General features: G+C 43.6%; 2 protein-coding genes and 1 long non-coding RNA gene across 4 annotated transcripts in view; 1 reads left to right on the top strand and 2 right to left on the bottom strand.

Moving 5' to 3' along the window:
• Nucleotides 1-205: 205 nt before the first annotated feature.
• LOC135373710 (nucleolar protein 11-like) lies at nt 206-2,761 on the bottom strand. The gene is made up of 2 exons (XM_064606783.1): nt 1,485-2,761; nt 206-701 (listed from the first exon to the last, which is right to left on the bottom strand). The coding sequence occupies exons 1-2, from the start codon at nt 2,523-2,525 to the stop codon at nt 243-245; spliced, it is 1,500 nt and encodes a 499-aa protein (XP_064462853.1). The 5' UTR covers nt 2,526-2,761; the 3' UTR covers nt 206-242.
• Nucleotides 2,762-2,983: 222 nt separating this feature from the next.
• Nucleotides 2,984-21,408, top strand: part of LOC135373708 (E3 ubiquitin-protein ligase MGRN1-like) — a 39,738-nt gene continuing 21,313 nt past the window's right edge. For both annotated transcript variants that reach the window (XM_064606781.1, XM_064606782.1), the window contains exons 1-12: nt 2,984-3,370; nt 3,461-3,579; nt 5,558-5,646; nt 5,712-5,873; nt 7,861-7,978; nt 9,688-9,757; nt 9,821-9,978; nt 11,263-11,394; nt 11,456-11,581; nt 13,403-13,481; nt 16,062-16,134; nt 20,504-20,738. In XM_064606781.1, coding sequence (XP_064462851.1) covers nt 3,283-3,370; nt 3,461-3,579; nt 5,558-5,646; nt 5,712-5,873; nt 7,861-7,978; nt 9,688-9,757; nt 9,821-9,978; nt 11,263-11,394; nt 11,456-11,581; nt 13,403-13,481; nt 16,062-16,134; nt 20,504-20,738 — 1,449 coding nt within the window. In that variant the 5' untranslated portion in view covers nt 2,984-3,282. The remainder of the gene's footprint in view (nt 3,371-3,460; nt 3,580-5,557; nt 5,647-5,711; nt 5,874-7,860; nt 7,979-9,687; nt 9,758-9,820; nt 9,979-11,262; nt 11,395-11,455; nt 11,582-13,402; nt 13,482-16,061; nt 16,135-20,503; nt 20,739-21,408) is intronic.
• Nucleotides 12,610-21,408, bottom strand: part of LOC135373715 (uncharacterized) — a 33,920-nt gene continuing 25,121 nt past the window's right edge. Inside the window, exons 3-4 of the long non-coding RNA XR_010416564.1 lie at nt 15,007-20,691; nt 12,610-14,921 (exon numbers count right to left, since the gene is read on the bottom strand). This is a non-coding gene — a long non-coding RNA (uncharacterized LOC135373715). The remainder of the gene's footprint in view (nt 14,922-15,006; nt 20,692-21,408) is intronic.

Here is a 21,408-nt window from a genome sequence, read left to right as displayed (position 1 = left end):
CACTTGGAACACACCAGCAAAGTTTTGAACGGTGGTGTTGTAGAATTGTTCATGCTGTGCTAGTGCTGAAAGTCTGTTTTGCAGATGAACCAGCTCGAACAAGGGCAGATCCTGGTGCAACGACTGGGTTTCAAAATTTTGACCAGTGGCACTCTCAATTTGAAAACTTTGCTGGCACATAAACCACATCACGTTAACCATCCGGAAACGTTAAACAGAAAATATCTATTTCACCAAGTTATTTAGATTTCCATGATCTCAATGGTATAAAGAGCAGAGCTGTCAAACTTGAGCTGTCCCAATCTCTGCGACAGCAACCACTGTTCCACGTGATCTAGGTCCACAAAGAGCTTCTGAACACCTTCCACAACGCGGCATGCGCGCTCCAGGAGATGGCCAACTTCCTTCTTGTTGGAAAGTAGCAGACGCGGTAGGTGAGCATCAATGATACAGCAGAGCCAGTCGAGAGCCTTCTGCATTGGAACGGAGTCTCCAAGCGAATAAGACTCCAGGAAGGACAACAGGTAACCAATGAGGGCTTTGGCCTCATCTAAGGAGATGCCATGTTGGAGACTGTGTAGGAGGCGGTCGGCAGAATAAGGTGTGTTCAGTGCTGCGTTCATGGCTGACTCGTCCAGCTTGTTGCAGAGTAGGTTACGAACCGTCAGCACCAACTGGTCTTCTGATGGCTCCAGAGCTACCTGGGATGATCAATGGTGAAGGTCATTACACTCTGCAACGGCTTCTGTCTGCATTTACGTGAGAAGTATTGCGCAACGTTATTAAATAAGTCTCAACGCTTTACTCGAAGTTGTCCCAGATACAGTAAACTCTCGTTAAAACGAAGTCAGCGGGATTGGGGAAAAATTTGGTAAAAGCGGACGCGCCACAACAAACAGTGACGGGAGCTTTGGAGTTGCACTGGAACATTTTAGGAGACTTCCAACAATCATTCAGTCAAGCAAACTCACGTTAGTGTCAAGCACATTGACATCATTTTGATTTATGTGTAGATGGGAAAAGAAAATATAATGAAGAAAGAGGAAATGCTGGGTTTGCCATTACAATCTACACCTACATTACTCCTAGCTGCCCGTGGTGGTGTTGCTGTACCACCATACCAGTCTCTCCCCAAAATGTGATTTTTTTACACATGTATATTTACGCACACATGGTGAGACTAAAGGGTGTTACACAATCACGCAGAATTCTGTGCTATTCCGACAGCATCTTTGGCAAATTTATGGAATATGTAACTGCCATATCTTGCTGCTTACATAACACCCAATTTTCAGACAATTTTGTTCTGCACCACAGAGGCAGTAGCTGCCGAATGACAATGCCTTTGAGAGCAAAATTTCTTCTACTTTGTTTCATCTCATTCCTTATACACATAAGCTATTTGTCCGAACCAACCTATTGCGGATTAACTCATCTTGTGTAGCGTGATGAACCCAATGTGTATAATATGATCTACAACATACTTTTCCCATATCGAGGCACATTTCCTTTCGTGTGCCTGCTGCATCCAAACTGTCAGATGCTGTCTCATTGGACCGAGCTGCTCCAAGACCGACGAGTCTGGATAGCTGTGTCGGACCAACAGAGAGCAGAACGCAGGAAAGCAGAAGATCAGGACGCAGCAGAAACACTAGATTTCCAATAACTGCTGCTTGCCGCACTTTTACCAGCTGACTTGCTTCACATGTCTGCAGTGGCAGAGCCCATATGACCAGTCGATCCTGAGACACTACGAGGATGCGTTGTGCGTCTAATGCAAAAATCTTGGTCCTGGCTGACGGCAAGATGTCTACGGACAGCTTGCTAATTTCGGAATGGCCGTTCTCTGTGACTACTGCGAGCGTGCCATCTGACAACAATATCAGAGGCTTTCCATCAGACAGGCAGCAAGACAACATCTTACTACTGCATAGCAGCGTAGTCAATGATACACTGAACACTGTGCTCACATCTGCTGAATCAGCTCTCACGAGTTTACACTTGTGCTCGCTTCCTGCATCCGTCACCGTTAGAACAAACGTGGCTTTGTCAGTGGTGTTCAGCTCAACGTGCACAACTTGCTCGCTGGCGTCTACACTCGAGCACGCACCGTTACATGCCGCTGTGAGTGTGAAAAGCGACCCATCTTGGAATACCACGAGAGGCTCATCGTGTGGTCGCGACAGAACGCGGTACGGAGCACAGGCAAGCTGAACGGATTTGCGTTTAACGCTGCTTGTCTCTTCGGGTGAAATGAATGAAATTGTTCTGCGGTACACCGCTATGTACTGCTCCTTTGTGGGGTCGTACACAACGGGACACGTGAACGGTGACGTTAATTTGGTGTGCCAAGTTCGCACCTTGACTGCCCGGTCGTCGTCGATTTCAATCAACGATGCGGACATCGAGTCGTGCGTTACAATCACAGACGTGGCAGTTGGACCAGGTTGGACACACATGTCACCAAACGTGGTAACGTCGTTGGAGACAGTCATCACCGAGAATGGTTCGGATATTTTCGTCATGATTCCGGCTACAGTCAACAGACCTCACAGCGGTTGCGCTCACAGAGTTCACGGTTCTGTTCTGTAGAGGATGAGTATACGTTGTTCACTTTATAAAGACATTTTTACACTTCCAACGATGGTTTAGTAATGCCGGGAACATTAGGACATTCACAATTCGCGAAGCATTCGCCAGCATAAGCGACACCGACGGACACCACCACACAAACCACGTTTTTACCTTTGTGGCGCTGCGATCTGCGGTAGCGATGTAGTGAGTGATAATGGCCATTATAAGTTTCCGACTTGAAAAAGCATTAGTCGTGTATATGTCATAAACTATGTCTTAGTAACTATGTCTTTTTATGTCGTGATAAGTGAGAGGAAATTTAATGCAGATGAGCATTAGCAAGAATATCGAAACCAAACGACCAACCTTACCTAAATAGTGCTCACATATGCTGACATCTATCACGAAACCCTGTGACCATCTCTCTGGGGCACTGCTGGCAACGGAAATGTGCTGTTTTGTTGCCAAAGCTTGTTGTTTGCCTGCGTTATGTAGCTTTCCGCTGCTAAGCTCTTGAATATGCCATGTGTGCAGCATGTCAAACCGTGTTGAAGACTCCTGCGCAAGATGGTATAGACGATGTCAACACGAGAGCCAAAACATCGATGCAACAGCAGCTGTTTCAGCTGTCTTCCTGCATGGTGACAGACCGGATTTGTGGATACCTAAACATGCCCGTGTAATGTGTGACTGACAAAATAAACAATAATGGGGGGACTACTAAGTAGACAGAACGTTAGTGTTGAAGAAACGGATTCTGTGAGCAGCAGTGCTTATAGATACCCGCCGAAGTCTGGTAAGCACAACCACAAAATGATGAAAAAAAGGAGGAACAGTTCGTATAATGTTTCGGATTAAATCACTATTTTTTTCTGTGTTCACGTAGGCAACTTCTTCGCCAGTCATTTTATAATGGGAGGCGAGCGCTTCGATACGAATCAGCCTGAAGCGTACCTCTTTGGAGAGAACACGGATCTAAACTTTCTGGGTGGCAAACCAACGCCGGTGAGTAAATTAACATCTGAGACACTAGAATAAACCTGGCTGAAAAGGTATGATGGCCACCTTTTGCTCAGGAATCGTTTCCTCTGAATTCACTTTTCTGTCTTGTTATTCCATCTTACCATCACGATTGTCACGAAAGATAAGAGATACTGCAGGTGCATCTATACACTCCATTTTTCACTTTTGTTTGTTTTAATGATCACACCAAAATTCTCGCATCCTACGTCTGTACATAGAGGTCTGTTGTGGTTGTGACACCAACGAACTGGACCAGCTAAAATTTCAAAAGGTTGTGAGCTGGAGTGATATCTTAAGTTATACATGGACTGTTTTAACCACACTTCCAGAACAGTAAAATATTGTGAAGGTAGGAAAATACTGCTTCTGAGCCAAGAGCCAGCAGACATGGTACTGGTTGACCTCTTGTCAGCTCCGAAAAAGCCGTTCCGTGTGAAGTGGCAGCAGTTCTGGAATATGCGGAAGCAGAATAGGCTGCAAGTGGTGAAACCTAATACACGGAGCCACACACATAGTCTCGAAAACCAGCTACAGGAAGTTTTATGATGCAGATCAAGATTTGGACACACCCACATGACTTGTACATTTTTACTTGGTGCAGCACTGAGTTTCCTCAGTGCGTCTCCTCAGTGCTCAGTCTCTCCATTGTGGTGAGCGACCCTTCTTCCTGCATTTTCTTATCAACCTGACTATTATATGAGATCCATGGTCAAGTACCTTTTGCGTCTTTAGCGTACCCAGCCCTTTTGTCGAGTGTTCCTTTTAAAGACATTGGCTATCCTAATGACTTTACTCTAGTATCTATCCTAATGACTTGTGAAGTGTGTAACAACTCCATATCTACTCTTAAGCCACTATACACAGAGTTTTTTTAGATTGGTCGTACTTGCTCTATAAAGCTTGAACTGCTATTACCCCATTAAAACTCAAATCGTCATCTTGCTGGAAAATGATATTCCGCTTTCTTTTTAAGAAGCTTCCCAGGCTTTCAGAGCACTTTATGCAAAATACACTTCAGTAATGACGAATTATAAGGACAATGCCCAGAAAAACAGTCTCTGTTATTGGAAATATTGGCATGGCTGGAAACAGCTGGGAGTGTATTCTTGAACTTGGCCACATGTGTGAATGGGGTCATGTGCAGCGGGCTTTCCAAGAGAGCTCAAGTGAGGACCAGTGTGCTTCTCAAGGCGAGCCTTTCCCATGCAACTAGTGAGGTTTCCACGTCTCGACTTGGAAGTGACGTGGGTTCGAATCACCGCACTGGCTGTGCTGTCTGGGGTTTTTCCTGGCGTTTCCAGCAGACTTTCCAGACAAATGTTGGCACAGTTCCCTTGAAGTCGGCCCAGGACTCACACTAACCCCCCCTGTCCCCCACTCCTTCGTCCTGTCCTCTCTCCATCTGTCCACATCTGTACGCCGCTCGTAGCCACAGTTGCTTCGCGGCGCTACCACCGAAGCAAAAAGAAAAAAGAAAACTAATGAGGCATGGTTACTGTGCTGACTAGCTGTCACGATATGAATATCTGCGTTACTTAGAGACCAGATATAATTCCATGCGTAAGAAATGAAATTGTTCCCTCAAATAGTGCACAATTGTTTGCAAATCAAGCTTTATTACCTTTAAACTTACACTTTCGTGAGTAACCGTGCACTTTGCAGTACGAGAAAACACGTGTATAATGTCTCATGGAACTAAGGTTCATCCTTATGTTGCTTTGGCTCGTTAAAGGATTGTGTAAGGGAGGGATTAGCCAAGACTGGCTGGCTTGCTAGGGCGGGAATGTTGGTTAGTGACGAATGCATGTTTACGTCAAAGCACGTTAGAGTGAACAGAAAATTAAGTGGTGTATCGTGAGTTTCAGGGTAAAAGTTGCCTTCTTTTTGTGTGTTTGTGTCGGATGCTTTTTCAGAGGTTCTGAAAAGTTTTGAACTACGATAAGTACTTTTTTTTTCCCAGTTTCCGTACCCTGCTCCACAAGCAAATGAGCCAACGCGACCACTGCGCAGTCTGATCAACATAAGAAAGGAATCTGTGCGCTTCGTCAGGTAATTGTACTGCAATTTCTCAAAATTAACTGATGAACTAATTGCCTTTGCTCTTCCTATTACAGGATTCTGGACACCAAGAAGACCGAGATAGTAAGCAATGAAGTGGAACAGCCTCAAAGGCAGCCCTACTTGTACAACATAGAATTCACCTTCGATTCAGATGTCCGCTGTGCAATCACTATCCATTATTTCTGTTCAGAAGAGATTACACCGACTGGCATCGTGTAAGTTTTCACTAGAAGATACCTTTTAAGAAAGTCCTTCTGTGATGGCCTCGCAATTCCAGTTTCGTAATAGAGCTGCAACTACCATGAAGCTCCAAAAACATGTTTTTTGTTAGTACCACGACCTACTAGATTGTAGCGACCATGTCGTAATCGGCAAACCCAATGAGGAGCCCATCCGCTAGGGGCGCTACTCATCGGCCCGCAAGATCTGCATCATGATTGGACGATGGAAATTTCAATTTTGAATGCGCAGAAGCGGATGCACGATTACTGAAGCAGACGACAGCAACAGTTTCTATGAAAACGCGTAGAACGATGATGATAATCAAATTTACAAGGAAGCTCCTCTCGTGGGACATCCACCGCTTGTACAAAAATTCTAAGGTAAGCTAAAGTATAGAGTACAGTAGAAATTGAGGAAGCAATAACCAGGCCGATGAGTAGCGCCACCACTAGCCTCCAAATGCTGCTCTGGGAAGGGGTCCGTACAACATGGTCGCTATAATCTAGTAGGTCGTGGTTAGAACGCTGGAAGAGAAACTTGAAAAAAAAAGGCAAAAACTGTCATGCTGGTGAAAATTGATACAGTAATAGGAAACTTGAGCCTGAGGGACATGAAAAGGTTGACACAACATAGAGGCTGCAGACGGAGGGTAGTAGATTGCATCGTAAAGGACTCCTTGTACAAGCAGAAGCCATTGAAGTTCTTCTGTGCAAGAAAGCGCTCATACTTCGATATTGTGGGCTTTTTGTTTTTGCTCTGGTGTAGGTTATAGCTAGGGCCTTGTGTTTTAGGGTACAATACGTTTTTTACGCCCAATTCGCACCATCATCCACTTAGGGTAAAACCCGAAAAAAAACCCCGAAAACTAACTTATCAAAGTGCCAATTCAGCCACTGATATGGGCACTGGAGAACACCAAGGACCGCACATCTGTTCCGTATCTTCTGTTAATCTAAAGTGTGGGAAGCATCCTTTCTCCATTTTCCACCCGATATTGCATGATTTTACCCTGTTTTATGGCTGCTTAAATAAAACTCGATTTTTACCCCCTCCTCCCTATTTTTACCCCTGATTTTCAAAAAAGATAAAACCCGAAAACACAAGGCCCTAGTTATAGCCTGAGATTCTCTTTGATGTTCGTTAGGGAAGCATGAATCTTTATGCAGAATCCAAGTTCTTTAGAGTGCAACTCTGCCAAATTATCCGTGCCTCACAAACAGTTCAATACATTGCACAGTAAACGTTTTCTGGGCCCATTCACATAAAAATTGAGTACTCGTCTCAGACTCATTCTCAGTATCTTTGGCAGCGCTTCTCGCATGAGCAGCGAGCGGGTGTTTAATGCACAGCAAAGGCTATTGAGATTAAGCCTGAGACTCATACTCAGCTTTTATGCAAACAGTCCTTGGCATAGTTCTGGTAAGAGTACTTAGTATAAATAGGCCGATGCAAGTTTCTTCTACGATACATCCAGCAACAGATTTATAGGCGAATTCTATATTGCAGGAACTCGCCACTTTTCCGAACGGAATCCCTCAATAGACAACTTGTGTATGCGGTCCAGATTGTGTTGCACATTTCACCGTCCTTAGTGTCAGGGGTTTTACCGGCACCAGCACCCCTATAGTTCAAACTCCGCTTTATTCGAACAAGCCTTTTTTCTCATTGGTGTTTGAATTAATGGAATTGCCTCGTACTGATGTACTAATACCGCTGTGGGTTTGCAAGAGTTCATTTGAATATCGTGCTCCTATCAACAAGGAGCTAAGAAGCAGCTAATAATTTATATTGCTAATAAGTCTCTTACATCAGCACAATATTTGCAAAGTGCCAGTTTTGCCCTCTTTGTCTGAAAAAAATGTTCTGTCTGTACAAGCCCAGGTATTATGCCTTCTTAAAGTACCTTGTACGCTTCTAATTGTCAATAATCAATTCTAATTCTAATTGTCAATTGTCTAATTGTGTAATACATGTCTCCAGGTACACACCTCGCAACTCCAGTATGAGCTCTGAGACATATCATTACAAGAGAGGAACCAACCAACAGTTCTCACAGACGTCCCACATCATCGACCCTTCCGGTTACTCGGACGAAGAGGTCTGTGGAAAGTTTATTTATATTCTCTTCTGGAAGCAACAACAAGATGATAAATGGGGAGTTTCATCACCAGGGCGATATTCTACCCCATTGCTGGTGGTGATGCGGGGATTGAAATAATGAGCCCCCTTCTGGAAGCACTGATCATGTAGGGCTTCCAAAACTAGAAGCTGCCCTGTTTTTACTCCTTTGGCAATGAATTGTGATCAGCATTCTATAGTTAGATATGAATGAAAAGTATCGAATAATTTCTCCTTTAGTGCTCTGTACAATAAAGTTCTAACTAGGGCCTGAGGTTTTCGGGTTTTACCCGATTCTTCTCCGAATTTACCCCTCGAATCGCACATTTAGCGATTAGGGTAAAAACCGACTTCTACCCGAGCTAGGGCCCTTTTGTCACGCGACGCGGAAGCACGGCGCACGACTGCAGTAGTGGAGGACGGAGGGATCACCGACGGAAGGAGGTGACACTGCAACCATGAGGGCGACACGCACGGGACGCACTTTCCCCAGCGTCAAAACATTGTGCGTATGATGTGGCCTTGTACGCAGTCAGGGGCGGGTCCCAGCGAAGTACTTTGGGTGGGCGACGTCTGCGAGCCTTTAGCCAGCCGGGATCCATTTGGGTGCGAGGGGGGGGAGGGGTTCTGGACATGGGCTCAACCTTTTCTCGCACAAAATCCTATCACTGGTAATCCATTTTAGGTATAGTGCCCAGCATAAAGCCTGTTGTACTCTACCTGGATCGCATTCATGTCGACCTAGCTAGCATCCTATGTATCATGTCATCCTAGCTAGGTCCCCTCTGTTGTGTGTTGGGGTCAGCGGGAAGGATTGGTATGCTAGACGATGGGAAGTCTTATGAGTAACAAGTTTGGGGGTGCGCCCTCTTTGCTCTCCTTGAGAGTGTCACAGGGAAAGAGACGAAAACTGGACCAAGGTATGCTTTTGGGGGGGGGCGACCGCCCACAATGCCCCCTCCCGCCTTGGGACCGTCACTGTACGCAGTGCGAAGAAACGCCCGCGGACGACCACCCGAAACGCATGGTACGCGGACAGAGCAAGTGACGTGTGCCGATGTTGCCACGCGTCGACGACAAGCGTTCTTGTGCGAATATCAGTAGTCGACAGATTCTGAGTCTCTGACAAGTCTCTGCGCATGCTTCTGAGGCGCCCGCAGAACTCATATGTGTCGAGAAGTCGCCGCTGTAAAACTAGCTAAAAAAAAGTCGCCGCTGTGTCGTCACTGAAAAACGCTGCCGTGTACGTGGCTTCCGGCAGTTCTGCTCAGCCCCCCCCCCAATTCAGCATTATATATTTCTCAAAAGCCTCAGACCCTAGTTATAACTTAAACAACAACAACAACAACGATAAAGTTAGAAGAAAATGTGACTTGTACTGCTGTCCACTGAATATGAAAATTTAACCTTCACTAAATGACTGCAACAAAGTTTCTCGTAAAAGGAACAAATGATACATCAGGTTTCTTGGGCTTGAATTCGGTTTAGCTACATGTCATTTTCTGACATTGCCAAGAACATTGCTACTCAATGAGACATGGGACTCAGTATTACTTTATGTCAATTTACAACACTTGGCTGTCAGTATTTTAATTTTTGCCTACCCTCAACAAGTTGCACTTGCATTCCCAGTGAAATGTGCGCGAGCATGTTTTAGTTAACGATGTATCCATGTTTCATATTTTGCAGCTCAACTACCACTATGGTGACGATGACAGCCTACCAATGGTTATACACTGTGTAGCAGAGGAAGGGGACGGTGAGGAACAATTCAGTATTTTGTCGTTTCTAGTGGCTGACTTGCCTTTTCTTTCTCCCACAGAGCCACGTCAGTCGCACGTGTTGGTAGCAGTCATGGAGAAGAACTCGGATGGCACCTATGCCTTAAAACCTTTGAAACAGAAACTCTTTGTAGACGGCCTTTGTTACCTCCTGCAGGAGATCTATGGCATTGAAAACAAAAATATTACCCAAGGGAAGGTACGTTATGGTGGCTGGACATACACATATTTTGTGTCTATCTTGTGTAGTCCCATACAAACCTTACCTAAAGATGGATGTAGATTATTGCGGTGTCGCCGATTGTGTAACTCCTCCCGCTGTCTTTGTTATTTTCGTTGAAGCTGCTCCTGTGGTAGTGTCTCCTTCCTTCTCGTTTCTTTCTCGTGTCCGCAGATGAACACCTCAGTTTTGCCTTCGACATGAGCCTTCTAATGCAACCCATTAAAAAAATGGCATAACACTCCTCAAGAGCTGGGTCTAAATAATTCGAGCAGCTGCGCATTGTGACGCTATCATAGGGTTGCACATGATAATTTAAAACAGTATTATTTTTGTGTACTACTGGGAAGTGGACTATTTGAGGGCTCCATTTTGCACTTGTGACCTTGACTGTGTTTGACATTGATATAATAATGATGACGGTACCTGAGAATGACCTAGCAGAAAGAGACAAGTATCCAGTGTAAAAATCCAAAAATTGATCTGTTGTTCATCTCCATCTGTTCTGCTAGGTTCGAGAAATTGGGTCACCGCACCCAATGTCTCGAACCATCATTTGCGTCCAAGTGTGATGATGCCTTTCTAGTCAACGAGTGGGAAATCCAATAATCCGGGGAAGATATATTGAAGTGAGGAGCCGTGTATAAGGTACCAATTTGGGCCTGTTGGTCACACATGATAAAATTGCTAAAACCAGTGCTAAAAACACTAAGAACGAAAACAGGACGGACGCACTGCACTTTCAACAAATGTTTAATAATCCATCGCCTTACTCAACACGGCTGTTGAGAGTAAGGCGATGGATTATTAAACATTTGTTAAACATTGATGGATTATTAAACACTGCTGTTGAGTAAGGCGATGGATTATTAAACATTTGTTGAAAGTGCAGTGCGTCCGTCCTGTTTTCGTTCTTAGTGTTTTTAGCACTGGTTTTAGCTGTTTTAGCCGTGTATGTTTTGAACAGACTGTTCTTGTACTGGGTGCTGCATTCAACTAAAATTTATGGGACGAAGTCGCAGCATCATTTTAAATCTGTGGATTACACTCTCATCCCACTAAGGTCATCATTCAAACCTCTAGCTACTTTAACTGTTCCACTGCAGTGGACGGGTGCCGGCTCCTATCCCCAGCTATGTTGCCGTAAACTTTTCACCAGCACTGTACTCACAAACTGCTGTTCACAGCTTCAGAAAAAAAAAATGACGAATTTGAGCAAATGAAGGAAACAAAAATCTCTTGGGGGTTCACATGTTCTTCCAGACTGCTGAAGAGGAAGCAGAAGAGGGTGGAGCGGAATGCGTAATCTGCATGTGCGACGGGCGGGACACCCTTATTTTGCCCTGTCGTCACCTATGCCTTTGTTCTGGGTGCGCTGACTCTCTGCGATACCAGGTAAAGCTTTACAAGTATTACAACATAATGTGATGCAAAGCCCTTGTCTATATCCATACAGGCCAACAATTGTCCTATTTGCCGTGCCCCATTTCGTGCCCTGCTTCAAGTACGTGCTGTTCGAAGGTCGGCTGCAGCAGTAGGAGCTTCATTGCCTGCAGCAGTACCACACCTGGGCGATCATCAGGTCAGTCGGCTTTCCAGGATCTGTGAACAATTACGGTAGAGCTTCTCAGACCATTGCTTCCTGTTCGAGGGTACTAGTGTTCCATTCTTCTTGTGGAATAGGATCTTGCAACAATGTAGATATATATATATACCGGGTGTCTCAGTTAAATCCCCAGGCTAAATAATTCGCGAACCGGAGCACCAATCGAATAACTTTCTTTTTTACAAGTATCTGTCCAATACCGCCTACAAGATGCGCACCGTGTGAATGAGCGGGAGGCGCTCTTATAAAAATTCAAATGAGTTTCGTGAAAAAAGCTAACTTCTAAATCAGGCGCCGTCCGCATTAAAATGGGTACTACCCCTTCTGGGACCTTCAGTAGATACCTTTTAGAGAAAAATCTGCAACTGAAGCTGGTCATTTGTTGCAGTAATTAATTGGTTTCGGTTTACATATTTTTGTTGCGGCTGGTCGCGGTGAAGCGCAAAAGGACGCTCTTTCACTCCGATGTCCACCAATGAATTACGTCCTTGCACCAATGAATTACACCAGTGAATTACATCCTTTTGCGATTCACCGCGACCAGCCGCGACAAAAATATGTAAACCAAAACTTAAAATTAATTACTGCAACAAATGACCCGCTTCGGTGGCAGATTTTTCTCTAAAAGGTGTCCACTGAAGGTCCCAAAAGGGGTAGTACGTATTTTAATGCCGACGGCGCCCTGCTTTAGAAGTTAGCTTTTTTCACAAAACTCATTTGAATTTTTATTTAAATAATGAGCGCCTCCGCTCATTCACGCGGTGCACGTCTTGTAGCCGGTATTGGACAGATACTTGTAAAAAAGAAAGTTATTCGATTGGTGCACCGGTTCGCGAATTATTTAGCCCGGAGATTTAACTGAGACACCCGGTATTTTATAAATGTGCTGGTAGCTCTGGCCAGTAGCTGTATCACATCTGCCAGTGTCTTTTTAAGGCACTGTGCAATTTTTTTTCTGTGTAATTTTTTTTTTACCTTTCGGGCTCTGGTCACGTGGCGTTCCAGGCAGTTTTGCTCAGCTTTATTTATATGTAAATCACAAGCACATAAAATGAGAGGCAGCATTATTCGAGTATCTACAAAAGTGGACGTGAAGAATTGTAAACTGTGAACTAGAAAATCCACAAAGTGTTTTTCTGGTCATACTAAAGTTCTGAAACTCACAAAAAGGGTTTTATTTGTTGTCCGTTGCTCTGTGGAGTAACCACATATTCATCCTATGAGCAGTATTTTTTCTTTTTGGTATAGAATAGCTATCGGGCATCAACTTCAATTTGGATAGTGGTGCTCAAAACTTCTAAGCATGATTCTAATACATTTTGAGGCAGAACTTGTCTGCATCTTTAAAACACTAACATAATGTAAACATAGAGTACACATGTGGCACAATGTTCTTAAAAGCAGTGTAAGAGTGCTCACATTGTTGTGACTGCAGATCACACACGAACATTATTTCTCATCAGCAGCAAGTTTTTCCGATAAAATATCGCTATCCTTGCACCTCCAGTCACTTAATCGAAGTGTGGGCATAGAGCATGGAGGGCATAAACAAAGCATACTACAGAAATGGAAACTGGGTCAACAATCTCAGTTCTAACCACTTAACACACACTAACTTCCAACAGCCAAGCAACACTGAACTAAGTCCAATTATAGAGGTTTCATTCCAGGGTATGAACATTGGTCCACACGTGATGTTGGTCATGTACAAAACAATTCACATCTAATGGGAGAGATAAAGGTCTTGCACCTACACAAGTACATATAAATTTTGACATATTGTGTCTTCTCTTTCAGGCATGCGTTGACGTGCCTCCAGGCTATGAAGTTGTACCCTTGGTAGAAGCGTTAAATGGTCCAACCTGTCCTGCTCCAAGTAAGAGGGTGTTTACTTCACACCACATAATTTATTTACATAATATTTGATGAAAACATGCCTTTTTGTCTCAAACGTGCAAATAAGTGACAGCGATAGCTGTGTCATCTTCGCACAATGGCGTGCATTGTTTTCAGCACACACAGAAGCAACTGTTTTCACACTTGCTTTCTTCAAAGGGCAACAACGAACCTTTATGATCAGTAATTTATGCTGGTAATGCAAGGCACTGTAACCACGTGGGAATGTTCACACCTGCTCCTATTCGCTGCGCGTGGAGCTTTCTATGTATGCCGCCACTCAGGAGCAGCAGCAGCGTGGTGCACTTCTCACTCTCCCTTTCAGATGGCATGCACCCTTTGCATGGCCACCCCATTGTGAGGAGCCTAGTACAATGACGACAAGCGCGCAGCTCATGGTTTATTTCTCTCTCCCTGTGTTGCGATTGACTACTGTACCAGCGAATGGCGGTGCTGCAGGTGGTGTGATGTCATTGGTGACGTCAACTGTACCACATGATGTTGTGACATCATATCATTTATGCTACGCTCGCTGTAATCACCGTCAAGGCTGCGAAACCTTACTGATGCCGTTACCACCGTAAAAAGGAACATAGTAACAGCTGTGGCCAGTGGTACTCTGAAAGGACACACACAAGCTAAAAGCGAACACAGCACTTAAACCTTGCCAATGCCCAACTGTGTGCTCTGAATGGCGATTCATCTCTACGTCATCTCATTCATAAATTCAGTGCGCTGAAATTTGAGCACTTCTGAAGGAACCCTCAGTTGGGCAAAATTAACCCATGCACGAGCCGTGTGGCTCGTAACTGATTCGTTATCAGAACATCCCCATTTGTTCTCACTGTGGATGTTTGGGCTTCAGGTGTATCACTGGTACCACAATGCATCATCAGCTCTTATTACTGCAGGGGACATATGGGAATAGTATGGAGAACCTATGCAACTATCAAATGAAGATCCATGAAGGTTGTAGATGAGATTTATGTCTAGAGCTGGATGTTTTCGGACAAAACCTGATGTGATAAGAATTGGCAATTTTATCAAGACGTATGGATGACTGTGAAAGTGACCTGTTGTACCTTTTCTGATCACTTGCTTACCAAATGGAGTAACACCACAAGTAGGAACTCGCTTGGCACTATATGCATGCCTTCCCAGATGGGAATTTTGAGAGAAGCTGCTGTGCTGTATTAGTCATTCATAGCTTCCACGACAGGTACTTTTGATGACTACGAAGCACTGCTTTCTCTAATCTCGGATTGTAGTGAGCAATTGAAATTGGAGTTTGGACAGTACATGCATGAAGAAGGCACTCTCAGGTGATGACATTGTAGTGCTGGGCAACTTTATCTTCTTCAGTCAGGTATTCAGTGCTTGCTTCTACAGCACTTTCATTAATCTGCCTTCGAAGTGGAAGCTGTGACGTAGAACGAAGTTTCACAAAATTGCGTTACATCCAGAGTCCACAAAGAATGAGCACAGTCTAATGTAGTTGATGTTACCAGTGCCTCAGACTCCAGTGCTCCAGGCCCCAGTGCTCCAGACTGCCCCTTCTTGTTTTATTTTTTCATCTTCCTCTCGCCTTTGTATCACTTCTCCTTTTCCACCACTTGGCTGGTACACGGCAGCAGATTGCTACCGCAGAGTCGTAAGACATCTTTCTTTTTTGCAATTTTACCCCTGCTGAGGGAAATAGACTTCCTTTTTTTAATCAAGCTTGAGAAAGACATTTCACCTGATTCTACCAGGTCTTCTTGTTCCCCAAATTTTGACCCGAAACAACACGAAGAGATCCGGCTCTGCTTATATCCGACGTAACCACGACTATGGCCTGTATGTGTCGTCTTCATCTCTCGTGTCCTGTTTTCTCTACACTAATGCTTCCAGAAGCTATGACTGCTTTCTGAGACTGGGGGATAACTGTAGTGGCAAATTGATTATATGATCTGTAGAGCCTGAAGTTTTCGGTAAATATTTTTTTCTAAATTCGGGGGGTAAGAATCGGGTAAATAAACGTGTGCACTAAATTCATGCGAATTCGGGTGAAAAAACTTCCATTGCGCTAAGATCGGGGAGAAATCGGGCTCCGTTATTCAAACTAACTGTAGCGATTTGGTACAAACGGTGATGTAACTACATTTTTCTGCCAAACAAGTAAGTTGGTGCATTCCTACAGACATCCCAGAGAGGGCAATTTGCCTGGTAAAAATCGGGTTTCACCCTAAAGAGGCAACCTTCAATTCGGGGTGCAAATTCTGGGAAGAATCGGGTAAAACCCTAAAACTTCAGGCTCTAATGATCTGTTTGTAACACTGGCAGAGGTAGTCAACTGCTGCAGTTGCTTTGGTGCAAACTACTGCGGATATTGCGTTAGATATATGCAGACTTCCAAGATTAGTGGATATTTGCATTTCTATGTTACACAAACTGTGTGAACAGTGTTTCACTATGAAAAATTACAAAATTCGATTTAAGTTCCCAAAAAGGTATCACAAATTTTCAAAATGAAGGTATGTATGTGTTTAACTGCTTTTGATAGCGACATCTACTTTTGCAGTTCACCTGACTGTGGGCCTTCCACAAGATGCTGGTAGTCCAGACAGCTCTGCAAGAGTCCTTCGCATCAACAGGTTAGCACGAGCTGCATGAACAGAGAACATCTGGTCTTCTAAAAATGATATGGTTTAATGATGCATGAGAATCTGAGCCGTATTACTCAGCCTCTTCCTCTATATGCCACAAATCTATATATAGGTGTGCAAATATTGAAATTTTCGAATACGAATTGAATACGAAAATCTGCAAATTTGTCCTTCAAATATCGAATCAAATATCGAATATCACGACATAGCATAAACGTAGGGTTCCGTGTTTTTGGTTTTAATTGAGAAACTCCAAAAGACATATGCCGGGTAAATTTCCCCTCATTCGGTTTTAACCGAAAAAAAATCTAATACAGAGGGACATTCCAGGAGCAATAACAGAGATAAACTTCTGCACATGCCCAGCAAGTTGTTGATTAAGATCAGAAAACCAAACATAAATACGATGGTTGTGAAAAATGTTTGCTTACTTTTTCGTTTGCTGTAAAACGCCACCACAGCGAACAATGCCATGTTGAATGAGCGTCGTGCGGAAATTGCATTGCGATTTCTATTCGCCGATAACTGTTGGGTAAACCGTGTTCACGCCAGGAAAAACATGGAAAAACACCGATTTCGTGAAGAGCAATAAATACTGAAAAACATACGCTGAATCCGCCCAAAAATAAACATAGAAAATGCGGAACCCTAGATAAATGCTTCCAAGAGTAACAATTAAGCCTTGAAAACAAGCATGATCACTGTTGTGTTCTGTAGGTCTTTAGAAAAAAGCCCCAAATGCTAATAACTAGTATGTATTAGGTAATGTATTGGCCTAGCATAGGGCATACATGCCTGTATGCACATGTACAGTAAAATTATTTTTACAATAAAACAATGTGCTCTTCTCATAGGGCAAGCTGAAAATTCTAAAAGCAACTTGAACTTCAAAGATATTTCATTTGTGTTGGCATTGTAAGTGCTGGTGAAACAGACAGAATGGAAGTAAAGGGCAATGACATGTTCAGAATGCGGGATGGTTTATTGATGAGCAGATTTTAGAAGGAAAATGAAGGTGGCAAGTGCTCTCTTCTTGCACTGACATTGCCTTGTGCATCTGTCACATAGGTGAGAAACTGCACTGTTCCGCTGTGCTGTCACACGCGAGACCATCGTTCCGATGCGATTGTTTCCGCGCCGTTCGTGTTCAGCACTTCTTTCATTTCATGGCGAAAATCTACATGCGACCCCAAAACTTTGTCACGCCGAGCGAGTCGCGAGCAAAATTGCTCCATGCGGGTCGGGCTTAAGGCATTATGTGTCGTGTGCTATCATCTCCAACAACAGTTATGGCGAATTCGGGAGGTCATTTTGTGGCAACATGTTTTGCCAGATCCCGGTTAAAGTGAAGCAATCTTGCATGTTCGCATGGTGCTTTCCGAGCGCACGACATTTGCCAGCTGGCACTTTTTTTGCCCAGTCTCAACATGACCGAGCAGCGGGTTGCCCAACTATATCCGGTGTCGTCACATCCGCACTGCACTGTGGTGAGTGCCCACATTGGCCCGCACGTTGAAATCACGTGGTTTAGCAGACGACAGAACTCGAAGACGGGCGACCGCGATGCCCCTAGCATGATCCAAGTAACTAAAACCACTAGATTCCTAGCACTCATGTTCGAGTGGCAACGGTCAGTCTTGGGTAAGTTACTTCTAAAAAGTAACTGGGTTACAGTTACAATTTATCTGCCAAAAATAGTAACTACGTTACAGTTACAGTTACTTTCTCGGTCGAGTAACTAATTACAGGTACAGCTACTGAGAGAAAGTAACTTAGTTACATTATAGCTACTTTTTAAAAAATGACCATGACAGGGTGATACTATTGTTAAAAACGTTCATTTGTCTACATTTTCTGAAGTGCGATAAAAATAGTCTTCCACTAACTACTACCACTAGCTAAATAAGGGTCACTAACTTCACTGATTTCTGTTCGCAAAGCTGGAATACCCTGCTCGGTCGAGAGCCCAAGGCAAGGGGGAACATACTGGTTACGGATAAACGGGAGGAAGTAGGGGAAGGTAGGGTAAAGAAAAAAAAAAAGGAACGACCTTTATTCGAGTAACTAGTTACATCTTGCAGTTACATTCACAGAAAGAGTAACTAGTTACGGTTAAAAGCTACTTCCCTGGAAATGTAACTAGTTACAGTTAAAAGTTAAAAGTAACTGAGTTACTACCCAAGACTGGCAACGGTAACGTGATCCAGCTCGGCGTCCGACCTAGCAATTTCCGAGCGCTAGGCCGTGTTGCCACGAAATGACCACCCAAATTCGCCATTAGTGCAATTTCAAATGACTTTGCAGCGTTATTATCATCCTATTTGCCCCTTTAAACATACGGTCACATAGTGACCGGAGTTGGAGAAACTATGTTGAAATATCATCACGTCCCACTCTTCAATTATCGCTGTCATCGCACGCGACCATTATTCTATTGTACCGGGCAGATGCTCTGAAAGGTCACTCACACTTTCGTGCGTGATGTGATGCTTCTTTGACCGATATCTCTTTAACGCACAGACTTCCGTTGCCTCAGAGTAAGGAATTTACGCGAGAGAAACCTACGAGAAAATTGTGGTCACAAAGCACTGTGTAACAAAATAAATACGACCACAGAAACTTTCGTCCCCATCCGTTGGTATAGTGCATAGGAAATGCACGAAGACGAAAATTTGTGTGGCCGTATTAATTTTTTTACGCGGTGCATGGCAACCACGATGTTTTCGTACGTTTGTCTAGCACAAATTATTTACTGTGTGGTAGCGGAAGCCTGTCTCTCAAGTAGATAAAGCGTCACACGCAAAAATGTGACTGACCTCTTATAGCACCCACCCTGTGTATATCGCTGACTACCACAAATCAAAACAGAAAAGACGTGTTGAAGACGTGCGGTTTTGGCTGTGCGTGCAGTGGCACAGTGAACAGCGGTGTTCAGCTTTTTTTTCAGCAATTTCACCGAACTGTGGGCCTCACACGAATGTTCAGAGTTCGTTGGCAATCCTCAGCCGCGACTGTGCTGACGATGCATGGAGCATACCGTGGTTTTACGTTTGGCTGGGGCGGACTTTAAAATTGCGGCTGCACACAACCATGTACTGGTTTCGGTTTTGTTTATTTTTTAATTTAATTTCATTTCATTTATTTTGTTTTCCAGCATAAACAGATGAAGTACTGTAACATACCATACGGATCATAGCGTAAGCTAGTACGACCCTAAAAACATATGCATCTTACATGTTTTACACAGCAACCTCTGGCAATAAAAAGCAATACATTTTTTAGTCGTTCCGCAACACTCAAAATACGATTTAGTATAGCATAAACAACACATACCCATACAACAAATCTATAAATGGCTATAACGCACAGTGACGCTGACGTTTTTAGTCTTTCTACAAAAAGCACATAGTACAAAGCATTCACATACAGCAAACCTGCAAATGACTACAAGGGAAGGGCCACATTTACATAATCCTACATGTTACGCAATCCTGCTTGTTCATCCTGTCCAGGCTATCTATGTGAAATAGGTATCTCCTAACAGCCAGGTTACTGAACGTGTAGTGACGCATTCGCTGATGAAAGCTTGCGCATCGCTTTGCAGCTGTTCTACTCTACGTGTTCGTCACTGTAACCACAACGTACAAATGCCAGCGTGCAGCTCGCAACAGCTTTGTAATAAGCTTCTATCATATTCGAAAAAAATCAAATATTCAAACTTGTACGAATATTCAATTCGAAATTTCGAATATTTGCACACCTCTAATGTATATGTATTTAAATTAATTTTGATCTCATCAAATTTGAACATCAAAACTTTGATATAGGGTTTGGCTGTTGAGACCAGCAAAACTGTTAGCTTGCATTTCCAATAAATAATAATAATGATAAAAAGAGAGCTGGATTCTACAGTAAACAGTCTACACCATTCCTGTTTTGGTGGAGTTATGGTATTTGATGAAGTCATACTGGCCATATACAATTGCCAACTGATTTCTTGTACTTCTATGAAGTAGCCACAGCATTGGTCCCACTCAGAAAGACTCCATGCACTGCATCAGCTCGACCGCCGAAAAGCAACTCTGAAATATTGGGCTCAGTTCTACAGTGCATGTAGTTTTCTAGAGATTGTGTTGTCTGACAAACCAAGCACTCAGGCAAGAAGTCAAAATTTTTGGAGTTCAGAAAATCTGTTCACAACAGTGTTTAAATGAGAACACTCACTTTCGGTGTTTTTTGCTGGATGGCCTCAAATCCTCAGTATGTTGTTACACTGCTTTTTTTCCCACTATTTTAATTTCTTATTTTTATATTTATATTTTTTTTCCACTATTTTTATTACAATTTTGTGTTCTAGGCATCGCGCTGGCAGCAACATATCTGTTCTTGGATCACCGCTGGGGGAGGTGCCTTCAAAAGTCGTGGTAGCGCAAGTTGTGTCGTCTTCCGAGCAAGATGGTCCCACAGAGGCAGTTCCACGTGTGGCTGTACACACTGGTGGTGACAGCCGGCGCCTGCGAAGGAGCTCCTCCCGGGGGGCAGCACCTGAGCAGGTGCGACTTTTGACTCAAGGCTCCCACCGAAGCAAGACGGTGAGTGTCAACGAAGTAAATACGTTTCGTGAGGTCAAGACTGAAAAACTTAAGCAGCTTTCTGCTCTGGACTTTCTTGTTACACTAAGTTTATGGAGCACACGAAGATGAATGAGGAGTGCTCATGAAGGTTTGTAGCACTTGACTAGGGAGGGAGGTTGCAACGAAATTATAAAAATAGAGGGTGCGGGAAGATTTTTGGACACATTCGCATAAAGCAGCATGGAACAGACGGAGCCGCTGATGTGTTGAGCCCGGCGACCTGTGGTACAGGGCGCTAAAATGCATGGACTCGTGTTTTCTACACTTTTCACCTCGTATGACATGTTTGCAGTAAAATTTATTATGTGAATTTTCTTAAAAACCTCTGGCAGAAATACAGCGCTTTGCCAGTTTGCATTGTGACGAATCCTAGATACGATTTTTATGACAGTTGCAATGTTATGGTTACAGCAGTCAAAAATTTCATATTGAAAAGATTCCTACTCTAAATAAACATTTACTCGAGCAACACTGTTCCGTGTAATCCCATTAATATGAACTCGAAAGGGCCGAGCCCGTAACTCAACTTCAACTTCAGAATTCATCACATCATAACCCATCATTCAACTTCAACTTCAGAACCCATCACATCACATCACATCATTCAACTTCAACTTCAGAACCCATC

This window comes from Ornithodoros turicata, unplaced genomic scaffold (genome assembly GCF_037126465.1).
Source record: "Ornithodoros turicata isolate Travis unplaced genomic scaffold, ASM3712646v1 Chromosome31, whole genome shotgun sequence".
NCBI classification, from domain to species: domain Eukaryota; kingdom Metazoa; phylum Arthropoda; class Arachnida; order Ixodida; family Argasidae; genus Ornithodoros; species Ornithodoros turicata.
The sequence above is the reverse complement of the archived record's forward strand: the minus strand, read 5'-3'. Positions and strand labels throughout refer to the sequence as shown.

Bases quoted from the DNA above. Each gene is read 5' to 3' on its own strand.
- LOC135373710 (XM_064606783.1), bottom strand. From the start codon at position 2,525: ATGACGAAAATATCCGAACCATTCTCGGTGATGACTGTCTCCAACGAC. The intron at 702-1,484 runs GTATGTTGTAGA...TGATCATCCCAG, and splicing joins TGTGCCTCGATATGGGAAAA to GTAGCTCTGGAGCCATCAGA.